This window comes from Chiloscyllium punctatum, chromosome 15 (assembly GCF_047496795.1).
Source record: "Chiloscyllium punctatum isolate Juve2018m chromosome 15, sChiPun1.3, whole genome shotgun sequence".
Taxonomy (NCBI): domain Eukaryota; kingdom Metazoa; phylum Chordata; class Chondrichthyes; order Orectolobiformes; family Hemiscylliidae; genus Chiloscyllium; species Chiloscyllium punctatum.
The window spans coordinates 85,908,973-85,929,214 of record NC_092753.1 but is presented as its reverse complement, the minus strand read 5'-3'; the positions used below and the strand labels follow the sequence as shown (position 1 = coordinate 85,929,214).

General features: G+C 41.3%; 1 protein-coding gene across 1 annotated transcript in view; it reads left to right on the top strand.

The window, feature by feature from the left end:
• The window catches only part of c2cd2 (C2 calcium dependent domain containing 2), a 57,304-nt gene that overhangs the window by 26,552 nt on the left and 10,510 nt on the right, over nucleotides 1–20,242 (top strand). The window contains exons 6-11 of the mRNA XM_072585719.1: nucleotides 5,844–5,985; nucleotides 6,864–6,972; nucleotides 10,810–10,874; nucleotides 14,252–14,376; nucleotides 17,558–17,729; nucleotides 19,503–19,616. Coding sequence (XP_072441820.1) covers nucleotides 5,844–5,985; nucleotides 6,864–6,972; nucleotides 10,810–10,874; nucleotides 14,252–14,376; nucleotides 17,558–17,729; nucleotides 19,503–19,616 — 727 coding nt within the window. The remainder of the gene's footprint in view (nucleotides 1–5,843; nucleotides 5,986–6,863; nucleotides 6,973–10,809; nucleotides 10,875–14,251; nucleotides 14,377–17,557; nucleotides 17,730–19,502; nucleotides 19,617–20,242) is intronic.

Sequence of the window (20,242 nt, the reverse complement as noted above, 5' to 3'; positions counted from 1 at the left end):
CCTTGTATAGAGTACATATAAAATTGTTCCCTGTTTGTACTGCAGGTCAGCATTCTTACAATAGAAGATTTTCTTTCTGCAAATTCAAGCCACAGTCATTGAAGCCTGATCAACATCTGATACGTCTGTCTGCTTCTCTACCCTGTTTTTTTTCCCTTAAGTCCTCCTTGACTAAGCTTTTGGTTATGTGACCTAATATTTCCTTGTGTGTTGGTATTGTACTTAGTTTTACAATACTCCTATGAAGTATTTTGGATATTTCATTACAAAAATGGCGCTGTACAAGGGTAAACCTTTTTTTTTTTAAATGAATTCATGGATGATGGTTATTGCTGCTAGACCAGCACTTATTGCCCATTTTAATTGCTGTTTAGAAGATGGTGCACTGTGTAAAATGGCTGCAGTCCATATTCTGTAGGTATACCCACTGTGCTGTTCAGAAGGGAGCTCCAGGAATTTGATGCAGCAACATTGAAAGAAAGGTGATATAATTTTAAAGTCTTGGAAGGAAACTTGCATGTGCTGGTGTTCTGCATCTTGCTTGTCCTTCTAGCTGGTACATGGGTTTGGAAGGTGCTATTGAGAGAGTGTTGGTGAATTGCTAAAGGCATGTCATGCCACAGCCCAATGGCGTAAAGCGCTGGAAATCAAGCCCCACTTATTCCTGGACTTGCCACAGACATGAAAATTTTATGAAACTTCCAAAATTCCTAATTTGCCTCTGACTGCAACCCTAGAGAGAAGTAAGCCACAAGGTAAAAACAATGACTGCAGATGCTGGAAACCAGATTCTGGATTAGTGGTGCTGGAAGAGCACAGCAGTTCAAGCAGCATCCAAGTAGCTTCGAAATCGACGTTTCGGGCAAAAGCCTGGGCTTTTGCCCGAAACGTCGATTTCGAAGCTACTTGAATGCTACCTGAACTGCTGTGCTCTTCCAGCACCACTAATCCAGAAGTAAACCACATCCAGTTCCTTCAGACATTAATAAAAAATAACTATTTATTACATCATTCTTTTACTGCTCTTCTTAAACTTAAGAAAAGAATGTCTAACTTAGAGTCATAGGCATACATGATGAAAGTAGACTCTTTTTGGTCTAACTTGTCTATGCTGATCAAGATTCCCAATCGAGACTAGTCCCACTTACCTGCACCTGGCCATAGCCCTCTATAAACATTTCCTATTCATGTACCTGTCCAAATGTCTCTTAGATGTTCTAATTGTTCCTTCATCTACCTCTTTTCCTTGACAGTTCATTCCATATATATATGCATCATCCTCTTTGTTTTCTCTCTAGTCCCTTTTTAAATCTTTCTCCTCTCGCCTTAAAAATATGGCTCCTAGTTTTGAACTCCCCTACCCTAGGCAAAAGACCTTTGCTATTCACCGTGTCCCTTGGTATTTAAATGGTAATCTGGATTACTGATTCTCATTAACTTGCATGTGTGCATGCATATATCTGGGTGTGACTATGTTTCTTGTGTGTGCATGCATGTGCCTCTGTACTTGTCGTCTATATATTATAGTGGTGTGTGTCTGCCTGCCTATACATAATTTTCCATGTGTGTGTTGTCTAAGTGCGTGCATGTGTTTAACTTTTTTTTTAATCCACTCATGGGACATGGGTACGCTGGCTGGTCAGCATTCCTTGCCCATTTCTAGTTGCCCTTCAGATGGTGCTGGTGAGCTGCCTTTGTGACCTACTGCAGTCCATGTGCTGTAAGTAGACCCATAATGCCATTTGTGATGGATTTCCTGTACATGAGTCTGTGCGTGTGTCTGGGTAACTCTGTGTGAACCTCCATGCTCGATTGGATGTGTCAGAGATCTACAGTGCAGAAAAAAGGCCCTTCAGCCCATCATGTCTGCACTCGCCAAAAACAACTACCTAACTATTCTAATCCCATTTTACAGCACTTGGTCTACAGCCTTGGATGGCTTGGCGTCGCAAGTGTGCATCTAAATAATTATAAATTGTTTCTGCCTCTTCACTCTTTTACACCAGTGAGTTCCTGACTCTCCTCACCCTCTGGTTGAGAAAGCTTTCCTCATTTTCTGTAAGCCTCCTGCCCTTTATTTAAAATTGATGCCCCATGTCATTCATCACCCCTTGATGAAGGGTGAATTATTCTTCCTGTCTAGCCAATCTGTGCCCCCTCATAATTTTATACATTTCAATTATGTCTCCTTTCAATCAACTTTGCTCTGTTCTGATGAAAACAACCCTAATCTATCCCAACTCTGATAATAACTGAAACTCTCCAGCCCTAGCAACATCCTGCTAAATCCTGGCACTTTCTCCGGTACTGGCACATCCCTCCTATAATGTGGATTCCAGAATTACATACAATACTCTAGCTGTCGCCTAATTAACTACTTATGCAATTCCAGCATAAGCCTTCAACTCTCTGCCTCAGTTAATAAAGGCAAGTTTATCATATACTGCCTGAGCCACCCCTCCTGATATTTGGACTGCTGTGTGTGCTGTATGTGTGAGAGACTGTGTGTGGTCTATGTATGATAGCAAGACTGTATGAAGGAGGAACTCCAAAGGGATATTAAAATCCTCAGTGAAAGTGAAAATCTGACCTAAAGCAAGACTTCCCCTTATTTCTAATATAATCTCTTGGCTATAACTGGCAAAGTATCACTGTCCTCGGAATTATTAACTCTGTCATCATGTAAAACTTATGATATTTGAGTACAAGATCACCTGAACCTCCCTGGACAATAATATTTAATTTCAGTCCATTTTAAACAACAATATTTTTCTGTTCTTCCTCCAAGCATGAGTCACATTTCACCACATTATATTCCATCTGTCAATGTTTTAAACATAATTCATCTGAGACAGACAGCAAAGTGGCATATGTGGCAACCTCTGTTACAGTCAGTACAGTCATGATGCAATGTTTCCTGAGAGAGAGCTGTCTCCTAATCTGTCACTGGATTCTCTGTGGCTGGCAAGACTGTGTAGTTAATCGGTTATGACTGTAGGACATGCAACAATTTGAGTAAAAGTGACATGAGCGGTTTTTGTTGTCAGAAAGACCAATGTTATGTAACTTAAACTTTGCCCCCTTTTTAAAATGCTCAAAAAGCAATTTCAAAACAAAAAGACAAAAAAACACAAATATTGAGTGGGGGAGAAAATATTTTAGAATTTTTTTTTGTCACCAGTCCAAAACAAAACCAGATGGGTTAGTTTTGCAATCCTTCTGTGACAATGCTGTGGCTTTAAAAGATGTACTTTAACCAGATTCCTTTTGGGAGAGATTGTAGCGAGCAGTCTCTGGTAAGATAAACAACCTGAGATTGGGGTTTTTTTTTCTCCAGGAGCTGGAAGAATAGATTCAGCCTGAGTTAGTGTGGTCAAGTTCCCACAGATCAAGGGTTTTTAGTTGCTATTTTGGGGGTTGAAGAAGTGGAAGCTACTTTTTTTCCCCCCCTCGATTACAGCTGAAAGCTCTTCCTAGGCTGCTGGATTGCATGTGAGACAAAACCAGTTTTCTGAATTTGCCTTTTTTACCAACAGTGTGTTTATAGGATGTTACTATTATTGGAACAGTTAATTAGTAATGATTACTGTATCTATTATTTTCTCCAGTTTTCCAATAGCATTGTTATTCCAAGTTCTTTCTTTCCTTTTGTATTTTTGCTAAAGTATTTGAATCAATTATGTTTTGCTTTGAGTAGCTTGACCAATCGAATTGTATCTGGAACACAGCATGTTAACTTTGTTATCTTTAAAAGGCAAATGCAGAGTTTAGGCTACCACCTTAAGATATTTTAAGAGGGTCTGGTCTAGTCCATAACACTTCTAATTCTTCAATTATGCTTCAATGTTACCTGCACAGTGGTGATCAGTCTGTAGTTCACTAATTGCTTGGTTGGATCTGGGGTTTGTCTTGTTGTCTTTCAACATGTCCAAATGTGGTTTTCCTGGTGTTTTGACAGAAAATTGATGACAGTAGCCTTACAGAGAAAGGAGAGAAATTGATAGTTAACCTCACAGGGTCCTCTTTGTTCATTGTTTCATTCCCCCTCTCTGAATCTCTCTTAAGTTGGAATCTGAACAATCAGTGGGTTGATGCACTATTGAGCTCTCCTGAACCCTTAAGAAATGGTGCCCTTTTGTCTGAACTCTGTATCCCTAGGAAGCATCATTATCTCGTGGAACAGATTAGATTAGATTACTTACAGTGTGGAAACAGGCCCTTCGGCCCAACAAGTCCACACCGCCCCGCCGAAGCGTAACCCACCCATACCCCTACCCCTACCCCTACATCTACATCTACCCCTTACCTAACACTGCGGGCAATTTAGCATGGCCAATTCACCTGACCTGCACATCTTTGGACTGTGGGAGGAAACCGGAGCACCCGGAGGAAACCCACGCAGACACGGGGAGAACATGCAAACTCCACACAGTCAGTCGCCTGAGGCGGGAATTGAACCCGGGTCTCTGGCGCTGTGAGGCAGCAGTGCTAACCACTGTGCCACCGTGCCGCCCACAGGTAGCTTCACTTTGTTTTTCTAAACTTGCAAATAGATCCTTGGATCTTCTCCCCCTTTTTAAAAAAAAATTCATTTTTGTCACTTTCACTCCATAATTCAGAAAATTAGAGATGTCGTCCCTTACAGAACACAATGTTGCCACTGCATATTGGTGCCAGTCAAGCATACTGCTTTGTCCTGGATGGTATTACAATACTTGAATGTTGAACCTGTGCCCATTCAAGAACCTGATTTTCACTCCTGTCAATTGGACTGAAGTGTGATTGAGGTTTGAGCGAGTAGGTTGGGAGAAGTTTTTTTTGTTTTCTGATTTCAGAAGGAGTCTGGGGACAAGGGGCTATAAAGTCATAATTAGTCAGATGATTTAGGAGTGGAATTAAGAAACATTACTTCATGTGAAATGTGGTAGAAGTATGGATCACTCATGCTTGCAAAAGCAATAGGTGCTATCTCAATTTATTTTTAATTTTTGATACTGATCTTTTTGCTAGCTGGGGGTGGAAAACAATGTGACATTAGAGCATAAATCGCATTGAATTTTGAGGGGCTCAAGCTGCTGAATGGCTTATCCATCTTTCTACTTTGAGAAAGAGAATAGTTCTTCAGAGCCGACGTACTTTAATAGAACTAAGGAGAAGAGTGAACTAGAAGGACAGGTGAAAAGAGGAAAGGATGTTCTGTACCTGTGAATGGGCTGACCTGGTCCTCCTCCCCAACACCCTGACCCCCTCCCCTCCCCAGCTGCCATCTATCTATCCATCTATCCAACCATCCATCCATTCTCTGTTCTCCTAGCCCCTCTGCAAAAGTTCATTCCCACTTCTCTACCTCCTCCCCTCCTCCCCTACTAACCCCCCTCAGCCGTTCTGTTAAAATATTCTGTTTTAATGTTGCGCCTGTTCTGTGTCTGCATGCAGTGCAGAATTTGCGCATGAAACAATGACTTGGAGTCACAAACCATGTGCACATGTTTCCAACTGAGCTCGCACATGCAGTTGCCTTGCGTCTGTGGTGTAAGCAGATACTGTTTGTTTTTAACCAACCTGGAGAAGGTGGGGCCTAAACCTTCTGGCCCAGAATTAAGGATGCTGTCACAAGAGCCCTTGTATGTTCCTTGCTTACTGACATTAATGATTTGTTTCACCAGTTTCAGGTAGGAAGGTGGAGCTGAGGGTGATCAGATCAGCTCTGCTCTCGTTGAATGGTGGAGCAGATGCATTGAGCTGAATGCCCCACTTCTGCTCCTATACCTTATGGTAATTTTCCTGTGCAAGCACCGATGTAATTCTAGTTTTGTTTTTCCTTCTCCCTCCTTCCATTTTAGCATATGCCCATTCCTCAAAGTTTACTGAGCACTGAATTGGCCTCGCAAATCTGCTCACCTCCCAAACCACCAAGAGCTCACGAGCGCAAACTTCTTGTGAAGATCATTAAGGTGGACAATCTCACAGATCCTGATATCGCAGGTAACCACGTCTAAATCATGTGTTGTATGAGTGCAGGTTGGGTCCTACCATGTGGATACCATGTAAAACAGAAAACCTCTTATATTTTAAGAGCTGGGGATAAAAGCAACCTTACGCTGATCATAAATAAATAGCTGTTGCACTGTGTAAACGTTTCCTTCGGTATTACTGCAACCCTTGTTGATATGTTCGAACTTGATGATCAATCAAATTGTGATCAATTGTATTTAGCAGCAAATGTGACTTGTATTTATGGACTGTATTTATTCACATGTAGCATCTTCAGGCATTTTGTTGGAGCATTGTAGAGCCAAATGTGACACTGAGCCACAGAAAGAGATACCAGAGCAGATGAAGTAGCTTTCAAGATGTGCCTCAAAGAGAAGCAGAGAGGTTTAGACAGAAAATCTTGAGCTTGACAATAAATGCCGTTTATTTGAAACTGTAGAATTTCTTAATTTTTGAGAATTAGGATCTTTTTCAGGATATTGATCTTAGGAAGACAAGAATTTTGTTTCCCCAAAGGGTTGTGAATTTTTTGGAATTCTCTACCACTCTGGTTTGAGGAAGCCCAAGTCTATGCGTATGTTTTAAGGCAGAGATTGATTGATATATTTCTAATTACCAGTGATCTACTGACTGCAATCATACTGAATGGCAAAGTGGGCTTGAAATGCTGACTGACCGATCATCCCTATGTTTTCTATCGTAAAATCGTTGAAACTTTTTTTTAAAATTTCAATTAATAATCTGGTGTTTAGATAAAATTCTGTTCTCTGATGGGAGTAATTCTAAGCAGCATTGTGTTAAATGATCTGTTTTTACACTAACAGCATCTAAAATTGATTTAACGTTTGGGATGTATTTTGTATTGTCAGAGAATGTTCATCCATACTGCGTTGTCGAGTTGGATAATCCAGTGCAGAAAGTCTGCAGCTCCGTAATGAGCAGCATTTCCAACCCCTTGTGGGATGAGCAGTTTGTGTTGTGAGTATGGCGCTGTTGTTCATTTTAAACTGGGAATTCTAGCTGGATGCCTTGCTGCAGAATGATTCTGTGAGGATCAAAAATTGTTTTGTAGGAGGTGCCTTTCCTGGCATCCCATCTGGACAGCTGGTTTGTGATGCCGGGTGACCCCAACAGCATGGGTTCAATTCCTGCACCAGCTGAGCCTACCATGAAGGACCCTCCTTCTCAAGCCCTCCCCTTGCCTGAGGCATGGTGATCCTCTGGTTAAACCAGTACCAGTCGTGTCCCTCTTAAAGAGCTGCCATACGGTCTGGTCGGACTGTGGCGATTTTACTGATACTTTAGAAAAATTCAACAAGCTTCACGTAATTTTTTTTTCCTTTTATCTATGGTCTAAGAATGTTTTTTTTTCAAAAAAAAGTAGGCAGAAACATTGTGGTTCTTTCATTGAACACGATCATGACTTGTCATCTGCTTTGACTCCACTTCCCATGCACTCTCCATATCTCTCAATTCTGAGAGATTAAAAATCCATGTATCCCAGCCTTTATTGTACTCAATGATGGACTATCCACAACTCCAAGATACAGAATTCCAAAGATCCACTTCCCTTTGAATGAAGGATTTCTGCTCATCTCAGTTCTAAAGAATCACTCACTATTCCTGTGATCCTGCATTCTGGAACTCTCAACCTCTTGATCTTGTCCATGTCTGTCCCCTTTAGAGTTTTGTATGTTTCATTGAGATCACTGTTTTTTCAAACTCCCAGAAAATGTTAGCCCAGTTTACTCAACCTGTCAGCATAGGGCAAACCTCTCATCCAAAAACTAATCTAGTGAAGCTTTGTCCTCGAGACAAGTCTATCCTTCCCTAGACGTGGAAAGATTTCCATATTTATCTCTAATTTTCTCACCAATGTATGTCTGAAAACACTTTACAGCTGAAGTTCTTTTGAAAGGCAATCACTGTTGTAGTTTGGGGAGTGGAAAAGCTGCAGTATTCCGGGTCTGGTCACCCAAAAACTCAATAAATAGGAGCAGGAGTTGACCAAACAGCAGATCGAGCCTGCCCCACCATTCAGTATAATGACCTTCTGCTTCAGATCCAGTTTCATGCCTGCTCCTCAATATCACTTGATTCCTAGAAAGTCCAAATATCTGTCTTATCACATCCTTTAAATGTGTTCATTGATGAAGCATCCACAGCCCTCTGAAGTGTAGGATTTGAAAGATTCAAAACCCTCTTCAATGCAATGATTTTTGTCCCCTCAGACCTAAGCAATCCCATTCCTGCTATAAGGCTGTGACCCCATATTTTGGATTCCCTGACCAACAGACACAACCTCCCATTGTTCACCCCCTCAAGCCCCTTCAGAGTCTTGCCTGAGATTGCCTGATAGTCTTCTAAACTCTGGTGAATACAGACCCAGTTTACTCTGTCTCTTATGGTAGGACAATCCCTATGTCTCATGGTCTAATTTAGCGAACCTTCACTGTCTTGTATCCAAAGCAATTACATACTTTTCTTAAATGTGAAGACGAAACAGCATACAGTATTCCAGATGTGATCTTACCAAAACCCTGTACAATTATAGCAAGACTTCTTTATTCCTGTGCTCCGGTCCTCTGGCATTAAAGGTCAACAGGCAATTTGCTTTCCTAATTTCCTACTGTACCCAAGTGTTCTTTTGAATGAAGACACCCAAGTTTCTCCACACCTTAACGTTTGAGGTCTTAGTTAACAATAAACACAGATTATTATTCGCATTTCCTCATTCTCCACTTCTTACCTTGTTCCCCACTCACTGAATCAATTTATGTTTCATTGCAATCTCTTTGTGGTCTTGGAGTCTCCCTGGGCATTTGACCTGCTTAGAATGCCTGTAGTCTTGTATGTGAGTGCAATCAAGTATGGCTTATATTTTATTTATTTCTGTTTTGTTTTGTTTTGTTTTCTGATTACATTGGCATACGTTCATTCTGTACAATATTCAAATTTCCATGTATGTGGTCGTTTGAATGAGCCAAGTTACCTCAAAAGCTACTGGATGAACTGAGATTGACTTGAGAGATAACAATCTTGTACAGGTCTCGTTGATAACCCTTTTTGTTCAGGTAACTTATGTACCTCTTACCTCACGCCACCACCACCTGTAAGAAGATGGCTTGAACTGGGCAAAGTAAAAATTAGGCCCATGAATCCACCCCTGTAAGAGTTTGAGAATTTGGTGCCTGGAAATATCTTTGACTTTGATCTGGTGTTGGACCCAGAGAATGTTTAAGCACAGAAGGATGCCACAGTCAGCTAGAGCCTATGCTGTTCCATTGATAGAGCTTTTGACTTGGTTCCATTCCCAGATTCTTCCCATATCCCTTCCAACTTTTTCTTCCAAGACTCTCTTGTTTTTTTGGTGACAATTTTCTTCTGAATGCTTTTGCTTAATTTGCTGAGAAGTGACTGACAACAGAACCAAAATGTGTTGCTCATGTCTGTGGGTTGAGTTGCACCACATTGTTGTTTCATGCATGTCATAGTCTTCAAGTTAGAACACACTTTGCAAAGATTTTATAGCCATTTCCTTGTACTCTAGTAATCCACAGAGTTAATCTAAAGCTGCAGTCAGTTTTGGTTTTGAACATTTTCAAGTTTCTTTTTTTTTTAAAAAAAATGTTTGTCAATCTTCCTTCTGTTTGCATGGAGAGTTTCTGGTGTTTGATTAGGCATATACATTCTGGTTTTGTTACATGTCGGGGGATAGTGAAGTGGCAGAGGGGGAAGACTCCGCCATTTAAGTTTTAATGTTAGTCCATCCATCTCTCAAGTTATAAAGGCGGTTGTGTTGTGTGTATTTAAATGATATATAATGCTGACTGATGTCTAAACAAGAATCTTGATGCAGAAACACGATCTCATCCGATTACCCCCCCCCCCCAAAAAAAAAAGTTGGCTTTGCATTATGTGGCAACTACCAAATAAAAACCTCAAACCTGTCCACTTTGTTTTAATGGAAACCAACTAGATTAGATCCCCTACAGTGTGGAAACAGCCCTTTGGCCCAACCAGTCCACACTGACCCTCAGAGTAACCCACCCAGACCCATTTCCCTCTGACTAATGCACTTAACACCAGGGCAGTTTAGAATGGCCAATTCACCTGACCTGCACATCTTTGGACTGTGGGACGAAACTGGAGTACCTGGAGGAAACTGCAGACAACCAGCTTGAAGAAGGCAAATTAGTTAATACACATTTTATAATGTGGATGTATGCCTCAGAATTAACCATTGGATTAAATTCATAGAATCCTTAGTGTGGAAGTAGGCCATTTGACCCACTGAGTCCACACCAACCCTCCAAAGAGCATCCAACCATTTGGACCTCTCCAACCTATCCTTATAACCCTGCATTTCCATGGCCATCCACTTAGCCTGCGTATCTTTTAGACTGTGGAAGGAAACAAGAGCATCCAGAGGAAACCCACGCAGATCACTGGGACACCATGCAGATTCTACCCACAGGTGACTGTGTGGAGTTGAACCCTGGGTCCCTGGTGCTGTGAGGAAGGAGTGCTAACCACTGAGCCACTGTACCACCACATATTTAAACCATATCTGTCTGGTTATGGGGTTTAGGGAGGTGAAGAGGCAGTTTAGGGAAATAAACTCTCAAGTTCAGCTGAAGGCCAACCAAAGTGGTATTTCACAAAATTTTGGAGATAGAGGAAGGTGCAGAGGGTTACAGAGCAGGAGGAGATTAAGAAAATGTGAGTGCACTTCATGGTAAGAACAGCGTTTTAAAAGGGTTTCAGAAGCCTGGGTATGGTAGCTGATTAGATCCTTTTTTTTCTACCCGACAGTGAATTGAGTGCCAAGTCCAAGAAACTTCACCTGCAGATATTGGAGGATGGAAAACCCTCAGAGAGTGCGTAGCTGACATCATCGTTAGAGTTGTGCCGAGCAATTATTTCTGTAATTGAACATTCATCATCATGTGAGATTGTGCTGTGATGCATGAAATCATTTTACTTTATCTAGGTTATGTCTTTTAAGATCAGTTTCTTGCATTTTACTGGAGAGAATGAACCTCCAGACTTTGTTTCAGTCAAAAAAAAATCAGTGTCTTCATAGGTAACACGAGTGGAAGATTCAACCCCTTGAGCCTGCTCTTATCTGCGCTTCAAATCCATTCAGTGCCTTTGCTTCATATCCCTTGATCTTAACAAACAAAAAACTGAGTCCTATAGAATTATATTACATTGATCCAGCAACTACAGCCAGCAGAGTGAGGAGGCATTCCAGATTTCCTCTACCTGTATCTTTCTCTCTATCTTTTCAATTAATCATATCATTTTAAAGATCTTGGTTAGCTTACCTGTCACCCTTTGACTGTAAAATGGAGTCAAAACCAAATTGATACAACTCAAACTTGACACTTTACGGTATACCAAATAGCAAGACTTAAATTATCCAAAGGAAATGTACGCAGTATTCCAGGTAGGGTCTGACCAACACTCTGCTGGTTTGAAGCATCTTTCCTTCAATCCACTTTTTCTTGATGTGGGGCCAGCCTTCCTCAAGGCTTTTGGATTTTTTTGTACCTGCTTTTTAACAATCTGCACACAAACATTTCAAAGCCCTTGTTCCTCCTCTTTGCATTTCTCTGATCCAAAGTGACCGAACGTAAAATAGTCCAGTTTCAATTCCATCCACCATAACTTTGTGCACCTGAGGGGTCATTTAGCTCAATTTAGCAGGAGCACTGGTTCAATTCTTATCCTGGCCAAGAGCACAAGGAAGGTCCCACCTTCTCTCCTGAGCTGTGGTGAACCTCTGGTCACCTGTCTGTGATGAGACCAGCATATGGAAACTTTAACTTTTTCCTTTTTGCACTGATGCAATCTGTACTGCTTATTTCATCCTCTGGGTTCTGACGAAAGGTCACCAGACCCAAAACGTCAACTTTGATTTCTCTTCACAGATGCTGCCAGACCTGCTGAGCCTTTCCAACAACTTCTGTTTTTGCTTCTTGTTTTACTTTCGTCATTGCAATTCCAAACAATATAAATTCAAGTGAAAAGCTAACGTTTGTGAGGAACCTAGTCATTTGTTCAATCATGGTCTATGGTCGAGGAATTGCCAGGGAGAATGCACCCATTAATGATGAGCCTGGTAGTTAACTACCAGACTTTGTTTAAATTTTAAACTGTTTGACTATTAATCAGGGCATTACCCTGAGAAATGAACCAGTAGGTGGCTGTAATTTATTTAGTTGAATTTGAACAGGTGCAGTGCATGTACATTTTTTTTTGTCTGTCTGCAAAGAGCAGAGTCCTGTTTCTTTGTGCTTAGTACATGCAAGTGTGTCACACCTGAATGATAATTCTAAATTAAAAACCGAAAGAAATGCGAATGCTGTAATTCAGAAACCAGGTGGTTTCAATTCAACAATTCTAAATTGGTTGTCAGTGCAAATCTTCACGCTTACGAACTTAGCCAACAAAGGTTTTTTTCCAGTTGGGGGAATCACATCTGATGTTGGACACTGTGTTGTGAGTTTGTCATGGCTGAGCTAGTTGGGTACGCTCATACCTTGTTGTGAACAGCTAAAGGGGTATACTCTTTGCAGTCCAATAAGATTGGGGCATGTGGCTTATATAGCCGGCATCATGCCAGTGCTGACAGTCGTATAGCACATTACTTATTTTTGTCATTGCATGAGTTTTTGGGTTCAACAGCAGCAGCATGTTTGTGGTGAGCAACACTCCTGTTGCTACTGCACTGGATTAGTGTGAAACAGCGACTTAAACTGTTGCTTAAACTTTTGAGATAATCTGAGATAGACTGGACTCTTAGGTCAGCACCTTAGGACCTTGTGTGTGCACAATATTCAGAAGGAAATAACCTGATTGGGATCGTCATTGTCTCACAGGACAACTTTGTGTCCTACTTCAGCATCAAGTTTGTGAGGTGCACAAATGGCTTGGTTGAGGTTGCCAAAAAGGCCAATTTTCTAGCGTGGGGAACTGCAGGAATCCAAATATGTACACTTAACAGTGAAGGTATGTTTGCGGTAGACAATAGCTGAGAATCCTTGTCCAGTTTCTATCTGACACAGAAGTGAGAAATAGACATGTGGCAGCAGTATTGATTTACCAATGGAATGCCAAGTATGGAAGCTGAGCATCCCAAAGTCTGGCTGATTTGTATCCAACAAATTTCCCTTTGAAGTGTTGTCACGACTTGAAACGTTAGCTTACTCTCCCTCTGGATGTTGCCTGACCTGCTGTAATCTCCAGTTTTCAGTACAGATTCCAGCATCTACAGTAATTTACTCCACCATTTCCCTTTAGCTATTTGCAGCAAGCAAGGTACTGGGTATACCCAAACAGCTCACCCTTGGAAAGCTCTCATTTAGATATGATTGTCCATTTGCACAACATTTTCTGGGTATGTTAAATGTGTGAAGAATTACACTGCCTTCTGATTTGGTATTGTCAGTTGGGCTTGCAGTGTGGTGCACTGTGTACGTGTGCATTTAGGACACAGGCCCTGTTCCTTGTAGACAGACAGAACATGTCCAGACTGCACTTGGATCGACTCCACAAGGTAGGTGACAGCTAATCACCAGTTCATTTCTCAGGTCAGTGTCTTGAGAAATCAGAAACACCAGCCTGGTTTAAAGTCTGATTGTTTGGATATTATATGTGTCAAGGGAAATGGAGCGAAAACGGGGATCATGATGATGAGATGCAGGATCAGCCATGAACCTATTGAATGGTGGAGCAGGCTAAAAGGCCAAATGACCTAGTCCAGATCCTAGTGTTTTGTTATTCCAAACAAAGCCTGGCAGTTAGATATCAAACGGGATTAATGGGTTCATTCTCCATGGCAATATCTCTACCAATTGGAGACCACTTGCTAACCAAACAGAACTGACCTTTTGTGCAATATAGATGTTGGTTTTCCCCTTTCAGCTGGTATTCTTTCAGATTCTCCTGTTGAGAGCGAAATGAGAAACTTTGACAAAATATGTCCAAATTATTATTTATTTAATCGGGCACTGTCCCTTTTATACATTCCTGATCTTGAATTTGCAGCTTACTGCACTTTCTAACATGGTATCACCTTAATCTTGCATGTCTGAAATTGCAATGTTCACCCAGATACTTGTATGAAATAAAAATTGAAACTGCCAAAAATTTACTGGCAGATCACTTGTTCTGATGCGACCTGAATAGTCGACTTTGTTCTCTGTATTCTGAAGCATTTTATTTGTATTTTCTTCTTTACTCCTCACAGTAGATGCAGTCCTTGGCGAGGTGACAGTACCCATAGACCTGTTCAAGAAACAGCCCAGTGGGAGACAGAGCTTTCATCTCGGGAGCATGCAGAATGGGAACAGTTCAGGATCCATCACAGCTGAGGTGGTAACCCTCACTGACTTTCCTTTCATTTTTGATCAGTGTATCATTTTGGCACTTTTTTTTTTTCACAAGAGAGAATTTTCTGATTTTTTTTTTAAATTGACCACCTTTTATTTTTAGCTCTCTAGGGATTGTAACTGAAACTTCAGCCACTATTATTTGATTAATATAATTGGGTGGTATAAGACCTTGATCTGAAGCAAAGTTACCTTCTTTCAAAGCAATTACACCCATAATTGAATTATACAACATAGAACATAACAGCACAGTACAGGCCCTTTGGCTCTCAATGTTGCGCCGCCCTGTCATACTAATCTGAAGCCCATCCCGCCTACACTATACCATGTACGTCCATTTGTCTGTCCGATGACGACTCAAATGCACTTAAACTTGGCAAATCTACTACCGTTGCAGGCAAAGCATTCCATACCCTTCTTACTGAGTAAAGAAACTACCTCTGACATCTGTCTTATACCTATCTCCCCTCACTTTAAAGTTGTGTCCCCTCGTGTTTGCTGTTCCTGTAATTGGAGAAAGGGTGGACAGGGAGAGCCTATCTAACCCACTGATTATCTTATGTCTCTATTAAGTCACCTCTCAACCTTCTTCTCTCTAATGATAACAGCCTCAAGGCCCTCAGCCTTTCCTCGTAAGACATTCCTTCTATACCAGGCAATATCCTAGTAAATCTCCTCTGCACCCTTTCCAAAGCTTCCATATCCTTCTTATAAAGCGGTGACCAGAACTGTACCCAATACTCCAAGTGTGGCCATACCAGAGCTTTGTACAGCTGCAGCATTACCTCCTGGTTCCGGAACTAGATCCCTCTATTAATAAAGGCCAAAACACTGTATGCCGCCTTAACAACCCTGTCAATCTGGGTGGCAACTTTCAGGGATCTGTGTACATGGACACAGCGATCTCTCTGCTCATCTGCACTCCCAAGAATCCTACCATTAGCCCAGTACTTTGCATTCCGATTACTCTGTCCAAAGTGTATCACCTCACACTTGTCCACATTAAACTCCATTTGCCACCTCTCAGCCCAGCTCTGCATCCTATCTATCTCTCTGCAACCTACTACATCCTTCATCGCTATCCACAACTCCACCGACCTTAGTGTCGTCTGCAAATTTACTAACCCACCCTTCTAAGCCCTCATCCATGTCATTTATAAAAATGATGAACAGCAGTGGACCCAACACCGACCCTTGCGGTACACCACTAGTAACTGGACACCAAGATGAACATGTTCTATCAACTACAACGCTCTGTTTTCTTTCAGCAAGCCAATTACTGATCCAAACTGCTATGTCTCCCACAATCCCATTCCTCCGCATTTTGTATAATACCCTACTGTGGGGAACCTTCTCGAACACCTTGCTGAATTATGTATGAAATTGAGTAGCCATCTCCTGCACAATAAAATATCTCTGTGCTTGAGATGGGGATGTTAATGTTAGAGATGGGATATTTCTAACAGCTAGGTTTGGTATGATTTTCTTGGCTAGTGGTAAGTTCTATCTATTCTGCCTTGACCTCTAACAAAGTGACTTCTATCTACATGTCTTCCATTCCCATTTCAATGTTGGCAGCCTCTTTCAGGTTCACCGCTATTTTCGTTTCATTTGTCTGTGTGAGATTTTAAGTCTGCTGTAACACTGTCCTCTCCTGCATGCTGATTTCCAATTCCAATTCACCAGGCAAGAAGAGAAAGAAATTGGCCAAACACCAGAAGCCTGTGTTCAGGCCAGTATGGGCAAGGGACACACAACTGGGGGAGGGGAAATCACCCCGAATTTCTGTGTTTTAGTGCTCATCTTGAAACTTGCTGAGAAGTAAAAATGAGCTGTTGTATTTGAAGACTGAGTGGATCAACCATCCCCTGTCTTCTAGTACAATACAGTCCTCCAGTTGGATATGTCGAAGACAGACAGTTGTTGGGTATTCACTGCTGATTTTTCTTTCTCTAATGAAGTACTTCATCTCCATGATGTTCTCCTCGTTCTGTTACAATCAGTGTATTGCAACTTTTTTTTCTTATGAATCTTTTTCCCTGTCTTCAACATTGGGAATCCTTTACCTCCCTTTAAACTTTGCCTTCTCCCATTTATTTTGAGTCGAATATTTGAAAAAACTTAGTGTTTTGTCAGTGTGTTTGTGATTTCTACTCTTCTGTTTTTGAAGTATGGGGACTTCGTTCTGTAACCTAGATTCTCAGTATTCGCTAGCCTCCTTTGGGGGGGGGAGGGAGGAGGACTCTCAATGTGGTTGACTCTTAACTGCCCTCTGGGCAATTTGGGGAAAAAAAGTCCCATCCGATTGCCACCCTCCTTATGCCAAACAGGCAGATGCAAGTTTGTGTTCATTCACTTGTTCAGCATGTGGAACTCTAGTTGCCGTGGGATTTCAATACCTTGCCGCGATGATGTGTTAGCACCTCCTAATTTATTAATCAGCCCTACCGTTATAATTCAAATATCTCTCTTGTGGCGTTCCTCTGGCTTTGCCTGCTTGCTCGTGGTCCTAAACAGCTAGTCTCCTTTTGTGTTTTTTAGAAAGTGAATTTGAATAGACTATTGGTAATGTAACGGTGGGTAGTTTTTCTTTTTACTTTAACCACTTTTTCTTTTCCTCCCCTAGTCAGATTGTCCCTTGGGTTCCACAGTTCATGGTTACTTCTACCAGGACAGACAACTATGCATCTGGAGGTTAGGAGAATGGGATGTAGGTAGGAATTAAGTAGCATTGCATCTAGGTTCTGTCCTCCAGTGTCCACGTGAACACACTCAGTAGTGGTCAATGGCTTTTTCCCTTCAATCTGTTTTGACCTGTTGTCATTGTAGCACCTCCATTGCCTTTCTGACTGAGATTCAAGTAAAAGATCAGGTCAGGATAAATCTGAGGCTTTCTGATTAGTAAGGGTTAAATACCTCTTTGAATATTATTGACCTTCTGGGTCAACCCAGTTCAGGTTTGGCATTTCCAAGGGACTGTTGGTGAGACACCTTGCCTGCCCTGAGTGTGTTTGAAAGCTGAAAGAAAAACCTTTTGAAAAGGCAACATTTTGCAAGGATGAATCTCCCTCCCTTCTGTTTGTGTCCAAGTTTGGAGATGCAAAGGTGGTGAAATGTGATGATGGGCTTGGGTCTTTAACAGTCCTGATTTTTGTGGGTTGCAGTTCTGTTACATGGAACCACATGAAGTTAAATGCCGGCAATCTCCTTCAATGGTTTCAGCAAAGAAAGTGGAAAAGGATCGAACAATCATGCCTTGTGGTACAGTTGTTACTACAGTAACTGCTGTTAAGACCAAGCCTCGAGCAGATGGGAAGCCTTGTGGAACTCCAACAGGTAATAAAAGCTGACTGAAGTAGCTGTTTGCCTCCAGCTCTAGTTGTTTAATATAGAGTCACACACCATGGAAAGAGACCCTTCAGTCCAACTCATCCATGCCATCCAGACATCCCAATCTGACCTAGTCCCATTTGCCAGCATTTGGCCCAAAACCCTTCCTGTTCATATACCCATCCAGATGCCTTTTAAATGTTGTAATTGTATCAGCCTCCACCACTTCTTCTGGCTGCGCATTCCATACACACATCACCTTCTTCGTGAAAAAGTTGCCCTCGGGTCCTTTTTTTTTCCCCCCCGGTCACCTGAAGCTTATGCCCTCAAGTCTGACACTCCCCTGTCCTTAGGAAAAGATCTTGGCTATTCACCATATTCGTGTCCCTTGTGATTTTATAAACTTGTATGAGTCCATATATCATCTTGTAATTCTTTCAGAAATGTACTGGAGCTGAAAAGGTTAAATTAAGATGACAATTACAACTAGTGGAGTAACTAGTGCTGGGGCCACAATTATTTATAATTTAATGACTTGGTTGAGGAAAGGGAATGTACTGTCACCATGTTTGTGGATGACATGCAGTTTGCAGAGGGATATGGGTAGGTTAAGTGGGTAAACGAGATCATGGCAAATGGAATATAATGTGGGAAAATGGGAGGTTATGCACTTGGCTGGTCAAAGGGAGGAGCTGAAATTTATCTGAATGGAGAAATGTTATAGAACAGAAGGATTTGGAAGTCCTCATGCATGAATCACAAAATGCTAGCGTCTGAGTTCATCGGGGGAGGGCAACTGGAATGTTGGCATTTATTTGAAAGGGAATGGAATAAAAAAGTCGGGAGATTTTGCTAAAACTATACAAGGCACGATCAGACCATAGCTGGAATTCTGTGAACAGCTTTGGGCCCCTTTTTCCAAGGAAAGGTATATTGGTATTGGAGGCAGTCCAGGAAGGTTCACTAGGGCTGATACTAGTACATCCCTTAAGACCAGCAGATGTAATTGCTGACTCTTAAAAATCAAAGGGAAGCTTTTATTTTTTGTTGGTAGTGGACTTTGCCATACACACTATCTGACTTTTGTTTAAACATGTATAGCACCTCTTAGCAAACGTACAAACTAAGTCGCCCTACCCTGCATAAAGCTGCTAAAAAACAGTGAGATATAGGTTCGTTGTTCCCAACCTTTCCTTTGCTACATGTTCTGGGCCCAGTTCCAGCTGTATCTTTGCAGAGAGGAGATCATTATTCTGACTCCTGCTGGCTGTGCATTGTAAATCCTCAATTCTCTACACCTGGAACAGTCTTAATTGTTTAAAATTTGAGCATGCACCTAGAGTGTGGAGGTTGTAATTGAGGAGAGATCTTCTGAAAAAGAATGTTCACATTCATCTGTTTGCAGAATTCTGAAGATAAATAAATTACTGAGAAGGTAAGTGCTGATTTGATACTAATAAGGATATTAAAGGGTGGTAGTTGTTGATGGGCAAGTGAAATTGATGTCGTGATCTTATTGAACAGCAGAACAAGTTCGAGAGATTGAATGACCACCTAGTTCATATTTATGTTTGTGATGTTACCTCACCTGAGGTTTCCTAGAAAAACAATAACAATTCAAAGATTTTTTAGCATTGGCAATTATTCAGTCCTTTTTTTTTTGAAAGCTATAGTATTGTGTGTTCACTCTCGCTCGAAACAAGGCCTTTTTCAATAGGAGTCCAGGAGTCGGAGCCAATAACAATCATCCTAATATTTATTTCTTCATTTAAATTGCAGACTCCCCTATAAAGGCCTCTACAGAAATGAAAGAAGCTGATGAAGAGTCCTTGACTCTCGGAAACTCTGAACAGGGAGCACCAGTTAGCAAAGTCTTGTCATCATCTGATACAGGTACTAATCGTCTGCTGGGTTTTCCTCTGATTGTTTTACAGTGATACGTGCACCTATACCAGGTATCTCTGACTACTTTCATAAAATCTGAATACTGGGACAGATTTATCTTTTGACTTGGGGTACATGGTGATTACATCCATTACTGTCCCTCAACTTGTCTAGCAATGTGCTTCAAACTTGACCATTCGGAATCCAGTGGCATTGCTGTCTGTAATTACCAATTTTTTGATGAATGAGAAACAGATTTGTTCTGCTGTTCAACTTTGTCTTATTGATCTGGGTTCGGAAATTCTGTTGCATATGTTCTGGAGTCACTGTACATCCTGCACCAGCAAAGTTCATACAAGGATATGAAGGCCCAGCTTGGTATAGGACTCTGAGAAGAACTGTTCTGGAGCACAACTTTGCAGAAATTATGCTGGACTTGTATACAGCTAGTGCTTCCTTGCCTTGATAGACCACACTTGCAGTGTAATGAGCAGTACTGGTTTCCACACTCAATGGACATAAACGCACTGTGAAACAAATGTAAAGGAATGATACGAGTAGTGAGAGGTTATACCTGTCAGAAAAGAAAGAACAAAATAGGGCTGTGAGGACAGCACTAAACAACTTAACAGATG